At 37.6% G+C, this 19940-nt stretch overlaps 1 protein-coding gene across 1 annotated transcript; it reads left to right on the forward strand.

Moving 5' to 3' along the window:
* LOC109242382 (signal peptide peptidase-like 4) lies at window positions 5902-15621 on the forward strand. Its single transcript, XM_019409276.1, has 14 exons — window positions 5902-6203; window positions 7412-7570; window positions 7678-7789; window positions 8071-8190; window positions 8372-8523; window positions 8664-8846; window positions 9270-9304; window positions 10995-11157; window positions 11889-11942; window positions 12777-12869; window positions 12984-13126; window positions 13607-13677; window positions 14186-14269; window positions 15052-15621. The coding sequence occupies exons 1-14, from the start codon at window positions 5982-5984 to the stop codon at window positions 15153-15155; spliced, it is 1695 nt and encodes a 564-aa protein (XP_019264821.1). The 5' UTR covers window positions 5902-5981; the 3' UTR covers window positions 15156-15621.

Consider the following 19940-nt stretch of genomic DNA (forward strand, 5'->3'; position numbering starts at 1 on the left):
TTTCTAGTTTTGTTAAATAGATTTCTTCTCTAAAATTTAAATGGTTAAAGTATTCAAACAAAATGTGTTAAATTGACATGTTTTTTTTTATAATTTTTTTAAACAACCATTTACTTTTTATGGCTTTGAAATGCTTTTCATGAGCCAAGTATCTATTGAAAACAATTTCTCTACCTTCAAAAGATTGTGGTAAAATTTGCCTACATATTATTATTCCCAAACCCCATTTATGGGTCCGGGCATGTTGTTCTTATTGTAAAATGGATGGATTCTTGTTAATTTTTAAAAAAAATCGTACCCAACTTGAAAAAGAAAAAAGTAGTGCAGATCTCAACTTATTTTTACTTTCCTCATCTTATATAGTATTATGAACCCACGGGGGGGGGGGGGGTGTGTGTGTGTGTGTGTGTGTGTGTGTTTACATCTCGGTTGCTGTACCAAATGCTACCCGTATTAGTTATGTTTTTTAATGAACCCGCTTATGTAAAAAGTATGGGTCCGCCACTGGTTGTTACTTAGTAGTCAAAAGTTAAAAAATACGTTACTCCCTCCGGTCCAAAATAAGTAATTTTTTGGCCTTTTTCTTGTGGTCCAAAATAAGTGATTTTTCNTTTTTTTCCTACATTGTCCTTGAAGTAAATGGTGTTGGAATATGTGTTGGGAGTGTTTATGTGAGATAGTAAAGGTTAATATGGTCAATTCCATTGCTAATTAATGCTAAAAAGTGGATTTCTTAATTTGTGTGAAAACATTCAAAAAATCACTTATTTTGGACCGGAGGGAATACAAATTATAGATAGGCTTTACCTAGCGATATCTTTGACAGAAGCTCGACTATCTTTGTATTTTCTTTTTCAACTGACTTCCCAAATCCCAACATTTAATTAGCTCATCATTGTCTTATATTCTTAGAGTTTAATTTCCTTTTCCTGTTTTTCCAATGGGTAAGTTTCTAACTTATCCAGACTAAAATGTGATAAATGTAATTTTCCTCATTTTATTTGGTGGGATTTGACCCATAATTATTAGTAGAGAGAAGAGGATAGAAGAGGGAGACCGAGTCTTTTGGCGGGCGGATCCAAGTATCTCAAATTTCCTTTGTTGGTATATTTATTACACAAGCCGGTCAAATTTACGGTTTATTTTTCATAATCGATACACATAAATTATATATTGATTATACACGATTATACATATATTATATATTCCCAACTATTTTTAACTTAAACGATTTAGTGATCAACTACGTCTATTTGGATTGAGTGAACGACACTCAATACCATTAAACTGTAAATCTTCGTAGTTCATGAGTAATGCATGTCAATTAGTTAGGTAATTGGAAAGAACTACGTTTCAGTCTTAATCTTATATTTTTGCCTAGTTTTGAAAAAGCAAAATTAGTTCTTTGTTACTTTGTTTGGACAAAGGAATCGTTCCTTATTTTTTTGCATTCATACTACCTATAGATGTTAAATATCATATGTATATGACATTTCGTTTATGAGTAAATCTAAAAACAAAATTATTAATAAAATAAAAATCGATTAATCTTTCTCATTACCTTTTATCTAAAGCATAAATAATAGTAAAATTTAACTCTTTCTATATGTAATTTACTTTTTAACTGTCACATATAAATATAGACAATAACATAGAAGTTAAAAAACTAAAACAAATTCTACAAAAATAACTGATTCCTTTTTAATAGTATAAAATATCATTCAGGTAACTTTTCGGGGATAAAAAATTCAGGTAACTTTCATTGAAGTTGACTAAGACTGTGAACCAATAAGGGAGCAAGGAATAAGTTGAGCCACGTGAGGTTGAGCACAGGTGATTAAGACCGGGTACCTGAATCTAATCACCAAAACCAAAGACCCATTACTTTATGGCGCTGTTCTTATCGTACGGTCTATACGGAAATTTTAATTTACCGGTTCCATTAGTAGCCGGTAACCCTAATTTCTTATATACGCGCTTTCAACTTTTTCCCGTTTTCCTTATACAACACGTCTCTGAGCTATCCGTAATAAAGTGAGAAGTTTTTTTCATAAAACGAAAAGAAAAGAAGCTTTAATGACTTATTGCCAAATTTTTATTTCCAATATTAGAAAAGGATAGAATAATTCTGTTGAAAAGTTGTCACAACAAAAATGTGATAGAGACGGTTTTGTTACTTAGACACAGGGTTTCTTTGTGTACGTAATAGAAAGACTGAATTTTAAAAATATTAAAATGTTTTCCTAAAAATTGAAAAACAAGATTATTTGAAAAATAAAAAATGTTTTTCCGTAAAACTAAAATAATAAAATAAATATGTTTTGATAAGTAAATGTTCATAAAAGATGCATCTTCTTAAGGGTAATTCAATCTAACAAGCTTTTTTTTTCCCTCCAAAAGTGTATATCTTACGAAACTTTTTGAAAAGCTTATTATTAATTGTCAGGAAATCAACGATCATTTTAATGTCACTTTACTTAGTTTTATAAAGTAAAGTGAAGTGCATCAAGGACGAAGAAGGTAGAGTTTTGTTGGATGAGGGGCTTATTCGTCGGAGATGGAAGACCTACTTCCATAGTCTCTTGAACGAGGAGGGGGACAGGAGCATTGTACTAGGTGATTTGGAACTCTCCGGGAGTCGTTGTGACTTTGGGTATTGTAGGCGGATTCGAATTGATGCAGTTGAGGGTGCTATGCGTAAGATGAGCAGGGGCAAAGCGACCGGGCTGAATGAAATCCCGATAGAGTTTTGAAAGAATATGGGCAAGGCGGGCTTGGAGTGGCTCACTAGGTTATTTAATGTCATTTTTAGAATGAAGAAGATGCCCGAAGAGTGGAGGTGGAGCACGATGGTTCCTGTATACAAGAACAAGGGTGATATCCAAAATTGCAATAATTATCGGGGTATCAAGCTGCTTAGCCATACTATGAAAGTTTGGGAGAGAGTGGTAGAGCTAATAGCGAGAAGGAGTGTGACTATTTCCGAGAACCAATTTGGGTTTATGCCGGGGCGTTCGACTATAGAAGCCATCCACCTTGTTAGGAGATTGATGGAGCAGTATAGGGAGAGAAAGAAGGACTTGCATATGTTGTTCATCGACTTAGAAAAGGCGTACGATAAAGTTCTGAGAGAGGTTTTGTGGAGATGTTTGGAGGCTAGAGGTGATCCTGTTGCCTACGTTAGGTTTATTAAACACATGCATGATGGAGTAAAGACTCGGGGGGGGGGGGGGGACTCGGACCATTTTCCGATTATGATGGGGTTGCATCAGGGGTCAGCACTCAGCCCATTTTTGTTTGCTTTGGTGATGGACGTACTGACGTGTCACATCCAAGGGGAGGTGCCATGGTGCATGCTATTTGCAGATGATATTATATTGATTGACAAGACACGAGTCGGTGTGAACGCGCAATTAGAGGTATAGAGGCAGACCCTGGAATCTAAGGGTTTCAAGTTGAGCAGGACCAAGACAGAATACTTGGGAGTGTAAGTTCAGCGGCGAGACTCTAGGAGGGGAAGAAGAGGTGAAACTGGACTCGCAGGCCATCCCTAGGAGAGGGAGTTTTAAGTACCTCGGGTCTATTATTCAGGGGGATGGGGAGATTGATGAAGATGTCGCACATCGTATTGGGGCGGGATGGATGAAATAGAGACTCGCTTCTATTGTTTTGTGTGACAAGAAGGTGCCATCGAAACTTAAAGGTAAGTTCTACAAAGTGGTGGTCAGACCAACGATGTTGTATGGGGCTGAGTGTTGGCCAGTCAAGATTGCTCATGTCCAAAAGATGAAGATAGTAGAGATGAGGATGTTGAGATGGATGTGCGGGCACACCAGGTTTGATAAGATCAGAAATGAGGTTATTCGCGATAAGGTGGGGATGGCCTCTATTGAGGACAAGATGCGGGAAGCGAGGCTTAGGTAGTTTGGTCATGTGAGGAGGAGGAGCACAAACGCCCCTGTGAGGAGGTGTGAGGGGTTAACATTGGAGGGCCTACGGAGAGGTAGAGGTAGGCCAAAGAAGAGGTGGGGAGAGATGATTAGGCAAGACATAGCGCAACTTCAGCTGACCGAGGACATGACCCTTGATAGGAAGGTTTGGAGGCCGAGAATTAGGGTATTAGAGTAGGTAGTGTAGAGTGTTCATAACATTAGTATTGGCACGCAGTCTAGGTCGGATCCCTACGTTCGCATCAACGTCCTAGCGAGTGGTGTTCAGCTTGTGTGGCTAGGTCGGATCCCTACGTTCGCATCAACGTCCTAGCGCGCATGCTATCTTAGTCATGGCACAAATGCAAACTAGGCTTGTTTGGCGTCGGTTTCCTGTGTTGCATACCTAATGCCCATGCATTATCAAGTACAATCGGTTGCCTTTCGCCGCTCGTATTCCATGTGCCAGGTGAACCAAAGTTGCAATTATGTCCCACGTCATCCTTGCTTCGTCATGCAATGTCTTGGTCCATGACTAGAATGCTTGGACTCTCAGATTCGGTAAACGCAATGGGCATGGGGTCTTAATTGGATCATATCTGCCCAAAGAATGCTCCTTACGAATGACGGTCGTGCTCGTCTTGGACTTGGACGTGCCCTTTGGGTCGGCCATGCTCATGCGACGCCGACGTCAATGAGGAACGCTACCTGGTTGATCCTGCCAGTAGTCATATGCTTGTCTGAAGATTAAGCCATGCATGTATAAGTATGAAAATATTTAGACTTTGAAACCGTGAATGATTTTCTAATTTATTAATTTGTTGTATTTTGTGAGATTTTATTTCATTGCAATTTTATATGATTTGCCAATCTAAAATAAGAAAAAACGGCAATATTGTTTGATTCAATATTAAACATAATTACCAAAGATATACACACGTATAAGTTGATATAGGATAAAAAATAAATGCAATAATTGCATAAAAATTTTATGCTAGTTCTAGTAGTACTTAGGTCATGTAAGTATTTGTAACTTGATTGTCATCACCTAGTTGTTTAAAGTGTGGGAATATCAAAATATTAATTAGGTTGTTTCTTAGGGTAAATTGTGAAGCGAATATCCTTTGTTATAGCTACTTCCTTAACATGGGAAATGAAATAACTTATTTTCAAAAACTTATTGGTTGTTTAATCTTGACATTAAAAAATAAAAATAGATAAATAACACATAAATAGAAGATTAAGTTATTCATATCTCTATTTGCAATTCACCTATTTGTCCTATTGACCTTTTCATCTTCCTAACATTCCACTAAATTAGTCTGACCTTGTCGTTTTTACGTCGCATTTATTCCCATTCTGCTTTTGGAATTATATTCAGTTATGAATCGCTTAACGAATAAGTTAAAAAGAATAATGTCTGTATCTGTTACTTCAATTCAAAGAAGTTTGTCGTATCGACTTTTTTTGTCTTTCCGATGATCTAAAGGAATTGCTTAAACATTCCATTAAATAATCCGATCTTGTCTTAATATAATATGTCGCATTTATTCTCACTCGGTTTTGGAGTCTAATTCAACTGTAAGTTATTGATGAAAAAAGTTAAATTTATTTAGAAAAGATTCTACTCAAAAGAAAAAAGAGAGAGCTAACTTTGACACTTGTAAAACAAATAGTTGATGGCACTTGAAGGTGTTCCAAATCTCAAAGGCAAAGTCACCTTTCATCAAGAATTATAAATATACCATTTGCGACAGAGAACATGAAAGGTTCCATTCCACTACAAAACTCAAGTGTCATAAAATGGTCAACAACTTTCAAGAACGTACTATCCACGCGTCATTATCGCGAGTAGGGAAACCCACAAAGGAGAGGAAGCTAAAAAATAGATCAACGGTTACAAAGCAAAAAGTAACAACTCATTACTTAATAATACAAAAAAGAAAGAAAAAAACCAAACAGTACTTTAATTGAATATATCTTTCTTTTTCTCATTTCTTGTTTTCCCATGTCTCTTCCCATCTTCCACCAAAAAAACAAAGTACAAAGGGAATGATAAAAAAGAACAACACCCATTTCACCCCTTCACAAAATTTGATCTCCAAGATTTGTTCAATTTCTCTAGGGTTCTTGAATTTCATGGAATTCAACTGTTCTATTTGTGTTGTTATTGTTGTACTTTTGGTGTGTACTTCTTTAGTCAGTGGTGGTGATATAGTTCATCAGGATAGTGTTGCTCCAAGTCGCCCTGGTTGTAACAATAATTTTGTTCTGGTAATCTTCTCACTCTCCTTTGACTGTTTTTTACTTCTCAAAGATTGAGTTATTTATTTATGTTTTTGGCTAAAAGTTCATTTTTTGGTTTTCTCCATTTGTTTGGAATATGCTCTCTTGAGTGCTTGCATTATTTAGTACTGAAATGAAATTGACCTAATAGAGTGAAATAGATATAGAAAATTCAATTAGCTGAAACCATTGAAGCGTAGTTGATTGATTGTTTATCTCTGTCTGGTGATTTGTCCTATGTCAGTAATTGTCGAATGACGTAATAGCTATTAGACAATTTAACTCTCTATTTTATTTTGTTTAGACAAAGGAACTATCCTTCTGCTATACGTGTTTAATAGTATTAGAATCTAAACAATTAAAGTGAACTATGATGTTAGCACCCAAGGGGTGGCCTAACGGATAAGTTGGATTGAAGACTATGATGGACCAGTAGAGGTAAAAAAGTTAGTATGATTGTTGCCCTTTTCTTAATATTTATTCAGCTTTCCAAGCAAACGAGGCAGCTTTACCATCATCAGTTCGCCTGTGGCATGATCACCAGATCCAATGAAAAAAACTTTCAAAAGGAATGAACTGAGAGAGTACGCCTTAATTAAATCCAGTGAGTTGTGCAGAACTCTGGTGGAGTAGAACACGTGGGAATTTACATATTCTTGTATAGCAATTAGCATGACCGTAATTTATTTTCCTTCATCATTATATGAACTGGCATGAATAAACCAGATGTCATAGTAAAAAGTACACTGTAGCGTGCTGGTTGTTTTACTTACAGTGGTCAGGGATTCGAACCACATCTTGGACATTTTCCTTATCAAAAGAAAATGCCCAGATGTCATAGTGTTGTTCCATACATATGTGCCATGCTATTTGGAAGAAAAGGCTCCTTGTCTTGTCACATAGATGTAAGATAAATTGGGGACTCGGGGTGTTATATTTGGAAAATTGTGTTTTCTCCTTTCCCTCTTAGTGAAACTTGTTTGACAAACTCCCTAGCATAACAGGAGTTAGTGTTATGGTTGGTTCTGTGTCAGTATCACGTGGAAGCAGAATGCAGTTTAGATGTTAATTCAATTATAGCTTGGTCAAAAGTTTTATTACTTGTATTATGTATATAATATTTTGGAGTCTCTTTGTCACATGGTAGTAATTGGACATATTATCTAAAATTATCTGAATAGTGTTTCCTCAAATAGGTAAAAATTCCGATTTGGGTTGATGGTATAGAAGTAACAGAGTTTGTTGGTGTTGGGGCTCGATTTGGCCCGACATTGGAATCAAAGGAGAAGCGTGCCAATCAGACAAGGCTGGCCTTTGCAGATCCTCCGGATTGTTGTAGCAAACCTAGGAATACGGTTGGTTCACATTTATTTCTCCTGTTCAAAGCATATTTGGTTGGAAACCTCAAGACAATTGTCATTTGTATAGCGAACTCAACATTTAGGTTTCTAATATGTGATAGCTCACTGGTGAGGCCATCCTGGTGCACCGAGGCAATTGCAGTTTCACTACCAAAACAAACGTTGCAGAAGATGCTGGTGCTTCAGCTATCCTCATAATAAACAACCAAACAGGTTCAAGTGCTCTTCCTAAGTATTATCTGTACTGTTTTCCATGTTCCAATATGGATTGGATCATTCTTGATGGTCTTGTGCAAACTGCAACTAGCCAACCAACAGTCACAATTTATTTGTTGAACTGCAGTCACTTTATAATTTTTGTTACAGTCAACACTATTTCCTTACTATCAAATGTCAGTGATCGTTTCTGGTGTTGACCTGGAACATCATTATAGTGTGTTGATATGCACATGCAGAGGGCTACATATAACTTTGGTTCTCTCATTGCTCTGTAGAGCTCTTCAAGATGGTTTGTGAACCTGATGAAGCTGACCTGGACATTGGTATCCCTGCTGTTATGCTCCCACAACATGCTGGCACAAGCCTGATACAGTTTCTTGGAAACAGCTCTTCTGGTGGGTCTTGTTGCATTTTATTATTTTGTAGGTATATTTGGGAAGGGTTGGAGGACACTGCTTATAGATTTATCTGCTTAGTTGGCTGACTGCATTATGTGGCTTCTGCATTGTTTGACACGATCTCTATTATTGTTGATTTGTTTCCAATACAGTGACTAAAAGATTTCCCATCTTTCAGTTTCTGTGCAGCTTTACTCTCCAAAGCGCCCAACAGTGGATGTAGCTGAAGTATTTTTATGGCTTATGGCTGTTGCTACCATATTGTGTGCTTCTTATTGGTCTGCATGGCGTGCCAGAGAAGCTGCAATTGAGCAGGACAAGCTCTTAAAAGTAAAGTCACAAACCTCTCTCTGTGTCCTTTTTTCCCCTGCTCTTTTTGCAGTGTTCTGTGCATTTTGCAATTTTGAAGCAATCAACTCACTGCATCTTTCCTTAACAGTTTGGTTGAAATATGTATCTTGATCTCGCAGGATGGCTCAAATGAATGCAATGGTACAGAGATGTCTCGTTCCGGTGTTGTGCTGGAAATCAGCATTATATCAGCACTTCTGTTCGTGGTGGTTGCATCCTGCTTCTTGATTATGCTTTACAAATTGATGTCCTCCTGGTTTATAGAGGTTCTAGTGGTTCTGTTCTCCATTGGGGGTGTTGAGGTATGTCAAACCAAAAGAAAGAGCCCTAGTTCAAGGATAGTAGTCAAAGATTTTATGCAAATAATAACGCCCTAAGTATGAAAGTGGCAAATCAGAACCTTTTCATTTTTATCTCTCAATACCTTTCATATTTGTCTCCAATTCAATTCCATCCGCAGGATGGCTCAAATGAATGCAATGGTTCTTTTCTACTAATTGCATCTTCTTGATGCCAGCAATACAACACCTTACTTCATCCAAAAAAAAATTCAATTCCATCCGCAGGTGATCCCTTTCATTAATCCAGCTGAGTTAAGAACTTTCTGGCACATTAGTCATATGTAGAGAAGACGTGAATGGATTGAATGAAGTTATGATCATTCTATCTCCATATGGACAACTTTTGAAGTGCATGCTAACACTTTTTTTGCATTGTGCTTACAGGGTCTACAAACTTGTTTGGTCGCTTTGCTATCATGGTAGGTATCTTATTGGTGTTATTCGTCTGTTATCTTCATAGCTAGAGTGATCAAATGCTCTACTAAGCAAAACCACGTTTGCACTGTTTCCAGGAGTAGTTTTTTTCAAGAAGTTTTGCAGAAAAAGTTTCTGAAAGAACTAAAGAACTAAACATCTTTTTTTTTTTTTTGTTGAGTTGATAGGTAAAATTATCCAAACATCTTCATCAAAAGATGTTTGGATAATTTTACCTATCAACTCAAAAAAATAAAGATGTTTGGGTAATTGTTTTATAGAACTTCTGTTGCCTACTGGATTTTATTAAAAAAATAAATTTCAAACTCATTTTTGACAAACTGTCCAAGCAAACACCACACAAACTAGAACAGTTTGCAAAGCTTTGCAGAAACGTTTGCATGGTCAAATGGACCTTAGAGTGAAGAGGAATAGATTGGAATATGTAGTTTCAAATGTTTGCTTAGAGGGGTAAAATATGGAGCAAAAATAAACATCTCCCCTTTTGTATTATGTGAAGGTTTGAGTGGGTTGGCTGATTTCATAACTAACCGCATATTTTCGTACTGAGCATCATCCATAGTCCAACTGAAAACAAAGGAAAACATCTCTTGTTTGATGCAAATGCTCATTAATCTTACTTTTTCAACTGGCACTCTGCACTCTTCTTTTTGGCTTCAGAAATTCAGCACGACGCTTTTACTCCAAGTAAGACCAAGAATCAATATCGATCTATAAATAGCTAGGTGTGTGTGGAAAAACCAATACAAGTTTCATCAACTTATACCATAGCATTTTAGGTCTCTTTAAAATAATATCTAGGATTCAGGCCTTAAGCGTAATTAGTTAGAGTGATCTCAAATCATTTTTAATATTGGATATGAAGCCCCAACATTACACGTTACTGCCCAATTCCTGTATTTTTTTTTGTTTTACGCCCTGTAACTCATCCTCAACCCGGCATAATATCTAGGATTCAGGGCCTTAAACGTAATTAGTTAGAGTGATCTCAAATCATTTTTAATAGTGGATATGAAGCCCTAACATTACACGTTACTGCCCAATCCCTGTATTTTTTTGTTTTACGCCCCGTAACTCATCCACAACCCGGCATGGGCAGACGATAAATCAACAATTCAAAGTGCTTTTCGTTCGTATTCTTGATAAACCAACGTTTATATATAGACGTAGGAGGATCTGTTTGGGAAGTAAGAAGCCGCTTTGTCATTTCTTCATCTGCAAATAATTCTCGATGTGAAAACACATAGCTAGGGGGCTGATCTTTTAATAGGAAAAAGAGTTGATCGGCAGGGTCCCAAAGGAATTGATTTATTTGAAAAAGACCAGAGTAATAGTTAGTAAGGCTCCAGTTGTGCATGCTTTGGTGAAAGTAACTGTGGCTTAGACCTTCACTGTACACTGTAAAATACAGAGCTGCCAAACATGCTGTTTATCCTTCTTTTCTTCTTTTATCATTCGCTATAGAGTACAGATCACCATGTACTCTTTCAGATAACCTAGGGGTGTGCTCTTTCATTGTGGTGCGTTATGATCCCTTGTCATCAATTTTGTTTGTTGTTAGTCATTGCTACTAAATTTTTATTTTCCTTAAATACTGTATAAGTTCATTTTACGTACCACGACTTTGGTTGCTAGTTGGTTCTTAGAAGTGTAGCTAACATTCATTTTATATAGTTTCAGATGGTTTGAGCGCTTTGGAGAGTCCTTCGTTAAAATTCCTTTTCTGGGGCCTGTTTCATATCTGACGCTGGCGATTTCTCCATTCTGCATAGTCTTTGCAGTTCTGTGGGTAGTTTACCGTCGTATCTCCTTTGCTTGGATAGGTCAAGATATACTCGTAAGCATTTTTACAATATTGTAATTTTCCTTCGTCTAATATCATCTCAGTTGCTTGTGTCTCTTTCGTTTCCTTCTTTTTCTCTCAGTTTCAACCCTGACCTGTTGCCTTAAGGATGACATGATATGCTTAAAAAGAGTTGACATGTACTTTTGTCGATTAAGTCAGTAGGTATGTCTTTACAGACGTGGTTGTGAGGGAAAAAATGGAAAGTCTGCTTGCTCTATTGTCAGCATATTGGTACATCTTTGCTCTTGAATTGACCTACCTATGTGCTTGGACTCTTTTCATCTTTTGTTTTCAAGAGCAATATTGGTTTGTGGGTCTTTTTCTGGGTGACCTTTTCTTGACTTGTCAGGTTCCGTTCTCTTTTTGTTCTTTTGGAACTACTGTACTGCTGAAATTTCTTGTTTTCCGGAAAATCTTTAACGAATTAAATCTAACATTTTATTCTTTTCTAGACACTTGGAAATATGTTTTTTGTTCATCCTGCAACATAGTGTTAGGCATATGTTTGTGTTGGGATATCAATTTTTATTCTTTGGTTACCACTCCTTTCAATATGTATAATTATATATCTAGACACTAGAGAAAGCTCTCAAACCCCACCCCCACCCCCACCCCCAGCCTGAAAGAGAAGAAAAGGAGAGTATCTTGAAAATTGGAAAGCTCTATTTTTGTTCATATTAGTATTGATCCAAGTTAATGGATTGACAATCTCTCTTTACTAGGGTATTGCATTGATCATCACCGTTCTCCAGATTGTGCAAGTTCCCAACCTCAAGGTAAAACAATTCATGCTGCTGGTTTTTTATTGCGTTATAGCTGGACAATTTTATGTACTGTTTTGGCTTTAGGAAAATGGTATATTCCTGGACCTTCTCCCATTACTGCTTGAAATTTTATTGTTGATGCGCAAGTTCTTCCATAATGTGGTAACCTGTTCATTTTATATCAACTGTTAAGTAGATAAGAGCTCCTCACAAACCTAAACACTGTAGAAGTTAACCTTGGACTTTGGTGGAAAATCTATTTTTTCTTTGTAAGTCATTAACTGATAAGGAAGGAGGAGAGAGTGCGGAGAAAGTTGCCGATCATCTTTGACTGACCTTTTTTATACAATAAGAAATACGTTGGATTACCACTAAGGAATCACAAATTTCCCTTCTTCACTTAAATCTTCCCTCAACCTCAAGAAGCTTACCAAATATGTACAGTTCCCAGATGGTTATGAATGTAACTCATTTTAGAGTTTAGAGCCCCTAAAAGGGTGATAAACATATCAGCGACCTGCTCCATTGATTTTGCAGAGGATGTTTAGAAAGCTGAGATGGTGGGTTATAGAATTCGTCATTTGTAGTTGCCCTCTTTTCCCTCCTCCTAACGGAACAACGCTTTATTCCTGGTTTCTCTGCAGTTTATCATGTTTATCTTTTGTCCTGCAGTCAAACAACTACAATAAAAAAGCAACAGTAAGAGCTAATAGTTTGGTTCAGGATAATCTTCTAGTCTGATGATTTATCAGTCCTTCTTAGACTTGAGTTCTTGCTGAAAAGTCCAAAGATTATCACAAGTACTGGCATTCTGACATTATCCCTTATTTTCCTTGACTTTATCAGGTGGGAACAGTTCTTCTAACCTGTGCTTTATTGTATGACCTTTTTTGGGTGTTTCTTTCCAAACCGTTGTTTCATAAGAGTGTGATGATAGTGGTAAGCTCTTTATTTGTTTGTTTGTATTCTTCTTTATGTTCGTTTGCGTACTTTTTACCCTGCTAACTACAAAGGACTACTGCTCCGGAAATATGATCCCTTTCTCCTGAATAGGTTGCACGCGGTGATAAAAGTGGAGAAGATGGCATTCCTATGCTACTGAAAATTCCACGGATGTTTGATCCTTGGGGTGGCTACAGTATCATCGGGTTTGGCGACATAATTTTACCAGGTTTACTGGTAGCATTTTCCTTAAGGTTTGACCATGGCGCTGAATGAAACTTGTATTTGCTCTCCATTAATATGGTTCCATCAAGTCCTATATTTCTTGAAGACTTCAATTTTTTTCAGTATACTATTATTCCATTCTCCAATAAGAGCCTGTTCAAAGCATTGCTCTAACACATTTGATGGAAGGAATTGACCCCTCTATTGATGCCTCTGTGAGACTCATGGTTGCATAATTAAATGCTTCCATTTCGGACACTTCTGAGAAGCAATTTAAGTAAATCTTAAGATTAACCTGGTGAAATAGTTTAGGTGCGCGCAAGTTGGCCTGGACACCACCATTATTAGAAAAAAGAAAGAAAGTTAATCTTAAGATTAAAAGGAAAGGTTGAATGTTAGGTTATCATTTAAATGGTGAATTCTTCCAAGTTCGAACAATTATAGCAGTCAAAAGCTTTGTACCTCTTTTAGATTTTTCTTTTTCCCATAATTTTTGTGCTTTGTTGCAGGTACGACTGGCTGTGTAATAAGAAACTTCGAGAAGGCTACTTCCTTTGGGCTATGTTTGCTTATGGTTTAGGTATTATGAGTTTTTCAGAGAATGGGATAAGCTTATTTATTTGACATGTTATTTTGATTGTGACCAAGTGAACACTGTGTTCTTGTTGTCGATAGAATTGTACTGTTGTTGGTGTTTTTTTATGTTTCATCTCTCTCCCTCTCCCTTCCCTTCATCTGTTCAGTCAGAAATAGCCTGGACTGTTCCACAGAATTGTGCAACTTGATCCTGGTTAAGTGATGAACTGCAGTAATGATGCTTAGTTTCTGCCCTTATTCCTACCAATAATGAATAATTCGAGAACAAATATTGACGTGTAGCAAAAATTTGAGGGGTGCTATTCTTGTTAGTGTTTGAGCTTGATATGTATCTCTTTTAACATGTCAAGGGAAGTTACTAGTTTTATGTAAACAGCCGAAATATTGTATATAATGCATTAGAAGCATCCGTTTGTACTGTTGGTCCGTGTTTTTCAAGGTTTAGAACTGGTGCTAGCTTCTGTTTGACTGTTAATTCTTTTTTTTTACAGGTTTGCTCACGACATATGTGGCTCTAAATTTGATGGATGGTCATGGTCAACCTGCGTTGCTTTACATTGTTCCATTTACACTAGGTATGCTACAAGACTGTCAAGAAGCATAAAAAGAGCTGTCGTAATGGAGCAGCCAAACCTATAACATCTTATTGTAACCATAGAGTCTACCACCGTACATTAGAATCTACCACCACAAACACACGTAGGGTGTTCCTCATGGAATAGAAATAAGAACTAAACATTGGGTCTGAGAACCTTAGTTTTCAATTTTCTGCAAATTGGATTCTGATTTCCCTTACCTTTTTAAAAAAAATAAAAGTTTAGGAATGAAAAAAGAAGAGGTATTAAGAGAGAAGAATGAGGAATACAGAGGAGAGACTACACCTTTGGTTTTGGCTCTAATACCATATAAAGAAAGAGGATATTGGACCTAATTCAACCCCAAAAGTTAGCTCATGAGGTGATTGTCCAAAATCATATGAAACGGGACAATATTTTGTAACCTTGCGGGGAAAAAAGAAATTTGAGAAAGGTAGTTAAAGATGTTACAGATGGCTTTCCTCTCCAATCTTCAAAGACAAATAGATGCACCAAAGTGCAGTATGTGTAACTGTAGCAGGCAAACAAGGAAGAACCAAAATGTATAAGTAGATATTTTCTCGGTTGTCTCACCTACATTCTCCATGCAGCCTTCCCTTTCTTCCTTGCTCTCCTTGTGGGCATTTCTTTCAGAAGTTGACCTAGAATTTCCCATATTATTATCCCTTTCCTCTTTCAATATTTTAGGTAAACAAGAAAAAGCTTTTCATTTTCTATGTCAAGTGCTCATCATTTTTAACATCTGTTATTGCTCATGTTAGGCACATTTTTGACGCTGGGAAAGCAAAGAGGTGATCTCAAGCATCTATGGACAAGAGGAGAACCAGATAGACCTTGCCCGCATGTCCGGCTTCAACCAGAGTAACTAGATAGTAGACGAGCCATCGATTGAATCACCTATAACTCTGATATCTCCAAATAGGAGCTGGGTATATAAGAGAAATTTGTACAAGAGGGTTGAATTCTGAAGATTGCAGGATACTTAAGTAGGCTGCTTTGGTGTGAACGCCAAGTAGAGACTTTATGGCTAAGCAGCAAAGCTGAGATGTAGTGCCTGTAGATTAAGTAGAATTGCAAAGACATGTGTACTGCCTGTGCACCTCACCTTGTAGTTTGACAAGCAAATCCGTCACCATCAGGCAGTAGGCGTAATAGCTTCTTCGGAGGGAAACCCGTGTGCAGTAATTTCATCTTATAGTAGGAAAGACAACTTTTGTATGATAGAACTTGCATTAGCTGACATTATGCAACTTCAAAAATACTGGATGTACTAACTTGGCGGCTATTCTTGAACAGCAGGTGTTATTTACTCATATTATGGTGTTGTTTCTATGAGTAAAAATCAGTTTATTTGACAGCTGAAGACCTACAGTTAGATTACTATTCCTAACAAGATCATCATTTGGTAAGTCTTACCCAAGTTTGAAAAGGATGATTCCTTACACTAGTGTTCAGTCTACTTTAAGGGGTCGTTTGATATGAGGTATAAGTAGATATAGTGCTGGTATAAAAATTTAATGTCATCTTAGTACTTTGTTTGGTTAGCAAATCTGGTATAAGTTATCCCGGGATTAAAATTAGTATCGGGATAACTTATACCTTGTAGGGGGTGGGATAATTAGTGCCGGGATAACTTATACTTTCTTCTTAGAAATTATGCAATTGTCATTTTTAATACTAACATACCAAATAGTGATAAAAAACAATACCAGGATAACTAATCCTAACATAACTTATCCCAGCATAACCCGTATTCAAACCAAACGATCCCTAACTCTTCTCTCTTTAGTCGAGCTTGACACCAGCTGTAATTTGTGAAACTCACATAGTTGATCCTGAGTGCAGAACGTTTTAGAGAGAGAGAGAGAGACTCAAATAGTAGTTCAACTCGAGCTACAGCTGTAATTAGACACCCCTTTTTAGAAAAATTCACAGATATATATATATATATATATAAATAAGTTTTTGAAAAAAAGAGAGCAATATCTATATGTTAAATAGAGAGATACGGATAATGTAAAGTAACCATCAACCTGGACAAGAAGCTTAGCATTAGACCCTCTACAACTCTAGATTCATTCAAAATCTGCATACAAGTTTAATAGACCAACATTCTTACGTAAAATCCTGTATATGTTACTGATAATCAATGCATTACAGCTGACACCACATAGCAAATATTATACAGGAGAAACGAACCCATGTTAAATGTACAGAGGAAACGAACCCATGATTAACAATACTAAAAATTAACAGTGTATATATCCTAGAAACAAGCACAATAATATTTTAATTATTTTTGGATCATGATAACAAAAGAAAATAAAATAAAGAAAGAATATCTTAAATCCCGAGAAACTAATATAAACTTCTGTCATTATTATTTCTCTGGATGTTGATATTCCTCTTATTAACAATTGTTGCCACGTGTAGCCAGGGGCGGAGCCAATGAAGTAGCTTCGGCTTATGCTCTATATGTGTTAAAAATCCAACTAAATAAATGTAAAAGATAGTGCTTGAATTCAGTAAATTAGACACGATGTGATAGAATTTTGAATATGAACCCATAAAGTTCCAATTTTGGATTCGTCTATAGTGTAGGTCCATTTAATATCAAGACCCAAGAGGTGGTCAACCACTTGATACACACACATGTTTTCTGTATTTTCTTTTATTGTCCTTTTCTGTAATTGGCAATCACATGTCCGAGCGAAAAGAGGAACAAATTTATAAGTCTATCAACTACACCAAGAATATTGTTTACAGTGGATATGGGGTACACTAAGAAATGAAATATGAAAAATCAAGAATATTATTTACAGTAGCTTATGAGATGGATGTGCGGATTTTGAGCTGTTTGCTCTTATGATGATTTATGATGATTTATGATGATTTAGAACAGGGACCCTCAGAAGTAACATATATCATGATGCATGTATGTAGTGTTTCCAAGTTGTCGTTTGTCGAAATGGCCCAAGGAATAACGAAGTCTGTGGTCGAAGAGCCAACGAAAGTCGTAGTCAAGGTGTCAACAAGGGTCGAGGTCGAGTATCGTTGACAGAGCAGTAATTGCTAGTTTTTAAGATATGATATTAAAGAGAATATTTCTAGTAGATATTCTCTACACTTGTACTATTAGGGTTTCTTATAAATATGTCCCATATATATAGAAAAAAAGAGACAATGGTAGGTGACATGTGATATTCATTTTGTAAAGAACACACTTTGACAAAAAGATTCGATTCTCACTTGCTAAGATATAAACATCACCTTTTCACTAAGATTCTTGTCCATAATTTTTCACTAGATGCGAGAATAATTCAAATATTCAAGGGATTTTTTATCATTCATCATTGTTAGGAAGAACATCCACTTATTCCATTTTTTCTTGGGTGACTGCCATTTATTGCTTTTCATTGTTATTAAATGCAACACTATTATTTCTGATTTGTGTAATATTTGCTACACATCACTATTACTGATCGTCCACACTTGCGTGATATTTATTGTTTCTTTAAGGACCTCATATGAGGATATTATTGTTAGCTAAGATTAACCCTTATTTACATAAATCTAATTATTTGTACCAAGATCCATATTTTTTTGGTCAAACAATTTGGCGCCGTCTGTGGGGATTTCTTAGTTAATTTTTTAGTTTCCTCTAGATCTCCAACTAACACAGGTCACTAACATCGAAAAACCCAAGATCTCCTTTTTGTGTATACAAAACCCTACATGGCAGGTTACCAAGGAGAAAGGACGAAAATAACAAGTGACTTCACAACCAACCTCATGAATGTCATCAACGAAAGCTGTGAAACGACAGATAAGGATACGACGCCCAGTGCATCCCCTAGCTGAGAGGGATCACCGCCCCCGCACTGCAGCATAACGAAACCCCGTGGTAAATGGGCCTCCACGTCAATAGAGGAAGGGACACCCCCAATTGTGAAAAAACTCTTCGAGGCATGGCTAACCGACCGCTAACAAGTGTCCTCAACAAACCCGCTTCAGGCACGACTTCAAAAACTACAAGGACTTGCACGATACAACAGAAGATGAGTAGTGCAACCGACCCCTCCCTTCAACGGCAAGTATAACTCACAATGTCACGCTCCTAAGTTGCTGCCGAAAAGGGACGTCGGCCGGTTCGTAGAGCAGTCGTACAGTGATGATGCAACCCCGCATGCCATACCAAAGACCTTCAAAATGCCGCCCTACCTCAAGATATATGACGGCACGACCGATCCTGAAGATCATGTGACCCACTACGTCACTGCCGTGTGAAAGGCATGATCTCGCCTAAGAACAAGTGTCCTCCATTTTGCTGAAGAAGTTTGGCGAGACCCTACAGGAGGATCATTAACATGGTATTCGTAGATACCATAATGCACCATAGAAACTTCCAAAGAAATGGCTGATAAGTTCGTAACCGCCCATGTCGGAATCAAGAAGGCCGAGGCAAGAGTAAACAACATATTTGTTATTAAGCAGTCCCTGGGAGAGGGACTAAGGGACTTCCTCGCCCGGTTCAACAGAGTAAGGATGAGTCTGCTAAACGTATCCGAAGGGATGGCTATCGCAGCTTTTCAGAACGGGTTGAATCGAGAGGGTTCAAGAGCAACTAGAAAATTGTTGAGTCGATTGATGAAATATCCTCCAACCACCTGGGACGAAATCCATAATGCTTATTATGCCGAGGTCCGAGTAGACAAGGACGATCTTAACAGACCAACTCACCGGCTAACCTCGGTGCAAGTCGAATCCAGAAAAGAACAAAGAGACAATACCAAAAGAGATCACTTGATTCCACGACCTAACAGGGAACAATACCAACCATATGTAAGGGCAGCCGGCGTACCCCCCCCCCCTCACCTATGAAGAAGGCTCGTCCAGACCAAGGACAGGGACTCATCCGAATGAAAGAGTTATGCCTCCATTATTATCTGCTCACAATTTCTGTGTTTCGCCTACAGAAATAGTTTACGCCCTTGAGAAACTCGAAACAAAAGTGAAGTGGCCGCCAAAGATGAGGTCAGACCCAAACACTAGAAAGTCTGACGCCCTCTATGAGTTCCATCAGGAACACGGACACAAAACAGAAGATTGCATTGCCCTCAGACAGGAAGTCGTAAACATGTTACGACAAGGGCACCTCAAAGAACTGTTAAGTGACGAGGGTAGGACCAACTTTGCCATAGGACGACGTGAACATCATGGCCCTCCAAAGCCGCCATCACCATCTCATACCATCAACATGATCATCGACGGCAGTGACGATGCCTTTGTCAACGGCGTGAAGCTCACCACCACTCACAAACTCAAGCGGTCGATCACCCGCGAACAGTATGACGAACTCGAAGAGAGTATCATCTTCGACGAGTCAAATGCCGGCGATTTGACTTTCCATCGTAATGATGCCATTGTTATTACTTTACACATTTTAGATATCGATGTCAAATGCATCATGGTGGATGATGGAAGTGGTGCATGCATTATCCATCCTCGGGTCCTTACCCAAATGATGTTCGAGGATAAGATAGTGCCGCGCTGCATCACACTAACCGGTTTTAATAATGCAGTTGAGAGAATCTCCAAGGAAATTACACTCCCCGTCTTGGCCGACAGTGTAACTCTAGAGACAACATTC

Source organism: Nicotiana attenuata, chromosome 1, assembly GCF_001879085.1.
Source record: "Nicotiana attenuata strain UT chromosome 1, NIATTr2, whole genome shotgun sequence".
Classification (NCBI taxonomy): domain Eukaryota; kingdom Viridiplantae; phylum Streptophyta; class Magnoliopsida; order Solanales; family Solanaceae; genus Nicotiana; species Nicotiana attenuata.